Source organism: Arachis ipaensis, chromosome B02 (assembly GCF_000816755.2).
Source record: "Arachis ipaensis cultivar K30076 chromosome B02, Araip1.1, whole genome shotgun sequence".
Taxonomy (NCBI): Eukaryota; Viridiplantae; Streptophyta; class Magnoliopsida; order Fabales; family Fabaceae; genus Arachis; species Arachis ipaensis.
In genome coordinates, this window is record NC_029786.2 from 13,572,395 (window position 1) to 13,574,427 (window position 2,033).

General features: G+C 45.1%; 1 protein-coding gene across 1 annotated transcript; it reads left to right on the forward strand.

Moving 5' to 3' along the window:
* Nucleotides 237–1,788, forward strand: LOC107624896 (the record flags this gene model as incomplete). Its single annotated transcript, XM_016327380.2, is given in 2 exon segments — nt 237–1,478; nt 1,596–1,788. Coding segments are annotated over 2 exon segments (616 nt in total), but the record flags the coding sequence as incomplete, so codon positions are not given.

A 2,033-nucleotide genomic window follows, 5' to 3' on the forward strand; every position in this document is an offset into this window, starting at 1 on the left:
TTTAGTAAATCCAGTAAACGGTCTCTAACCACCGTCTTTACTTTCGGGGTTTAGTTCCACTTCACACTCATTTTTGCCATTAAACTATACAGTGCATGACGCCTGCACAGCCATTTGGCTACACAGTAAAGATGGACACAAGGGTATTATCGTCAATATACAGTCACGCGCTTCAACACCCTCACCCACACACCACACAAACCCAGAAAGGGTTTTTCAACTTTCCATATCTTGCCCATGCCACCATCGTGACCCTGTTCCGTATAAGCGTCCGCATCAAATCACGAGAGAAGAAGGCCTTCGCAAAAATTGGAAAAAGAAACGAGGGTAATTTAGGTAATTCATCTCCCCAACGGCATTAACGTGGCACCTTGAGCCTATATCACGAAACAAAATCCAGTTCAACCCTTGACACGTAACGCGCTTCAAAGAGACAGTTCCCGAGACTCGCCACAATGAACTGACACATGGAGGTTTTGCCACGTCACCACGCTCTCTTCTTCTTTAGCCCTTAAATACTCCAGGGTTTCTTAACCTTCTTCGTTATCCTCTTCTTTGCTACCTTCTGCACCCAAGCCATTGTCATTTTACGAAATTGAAAAACGGAAAGCCTCTTAGCCGGCGAAAAATTCGCCGGAAAATTAAACCGGCGCCGGTAAATATGGATGTTTCGGCCATTAAGAACGATCTCGGGATCCGATTGACGTTGCTATGCCGTCGCTTATTTGTGAATTCAGATCGTACCTGGTGGTAGAAACTAAAAACCCTAACGAGAACCTACTTAATCACATAGCTGAGTTTTTTATTTTTTCATATGATGACTGTGTAACAATATATTATTCATAGGAGGAAGAGAAAAGAGAATAGATTTCTCGGTCGATGGTTTTTTCGGTTCCTTCGTCCTCTAATTTTGAAATCGAAGGCGAAGAATCGAGAGAAGTGGTTTTTGCCGAGGTTCAGAAGCGTAATTGGCTGACAGAGTTTCTTTCTGTGCTCTGAATTCAAAATCAAAATTAAGCTAGAAGAGACAGAGACTGAGAATTTTTTTGTTTCCGATGAAAATTCAGCCAGTCAATTCTCCGGTACCGGTGGAGGGAGACACTAGTATTAACTTTGTTGCGAAGCCGATAGTTAAGTCGAGGTTCAAGCGCCTCTTCGAGAGGAATTTCGCTGGCGTTCTTAGAAATTCAGCCGCGGAGAAGATCGGCGGTGGACGATGTGGCGGTGGCGGTGAGGAAGTGCAATCGTCCGGTAGGGACGGTTTCAACGGCTCCAACGATTTTGAACCGAGCTCGGCGTGTCTGGCGAAAATGGTGCAGAGTTTCATCGAAGGTAATAATCTCGAGAAGCACTCCTCCGCTTCCGGTAGGTGCGGGCGTAACCGCTCTAACTGCTTCAACAGCATCTGCGACGATAGCTCCGACGACGAATCAGATGACTCCAACTGTTCTCCAGGCGAAGTCTCCGAAATCCTCAAGGTAAATAAAAATATAAACAATTCCATTTGAAAAATTGAAACCATGTTAGACTTGTTTAAAAATAGAAAAACGAAACAAATTTTATTTATTTATTTTGGTTTATCTGGCTTCGGATAGGGTTTGTCCACTTCGGCGAGCGTTAGCGAGAGAAACCTGCTGGCTGAAACGGCGAAGATCGTGGAGAAGAACAAGATCTGCAAAAGCAAAGACGGTTCGTGCAGAAAGATCGTCACTGAAGATTTGATCAATCTCGGATACGATGCCTCCATTTGCAAATCTCGCTGGGAGAAATTCTCATCTTACCCCGCTGGTAATTAATTTTACTGATTTGTTTCGCATCGAAGTTAAATTCAGATGAAAAACAAAAGCTTACAAGGCGATTCTCCAGAACCTTCCGTACATATTCGTCGGAAAGTGCGAGCGGCTCCAGAGGATCGTGGCGGTGGTTTCGGAGGCGGCGAAGCAGAGTCTGAAGAAGAAGGGGATGCACCTTCCACCGTGGCGGAGGGTAGAATACGTGAGAGCCAAGTGGCTCTCCCCTTACACTCGAATCAC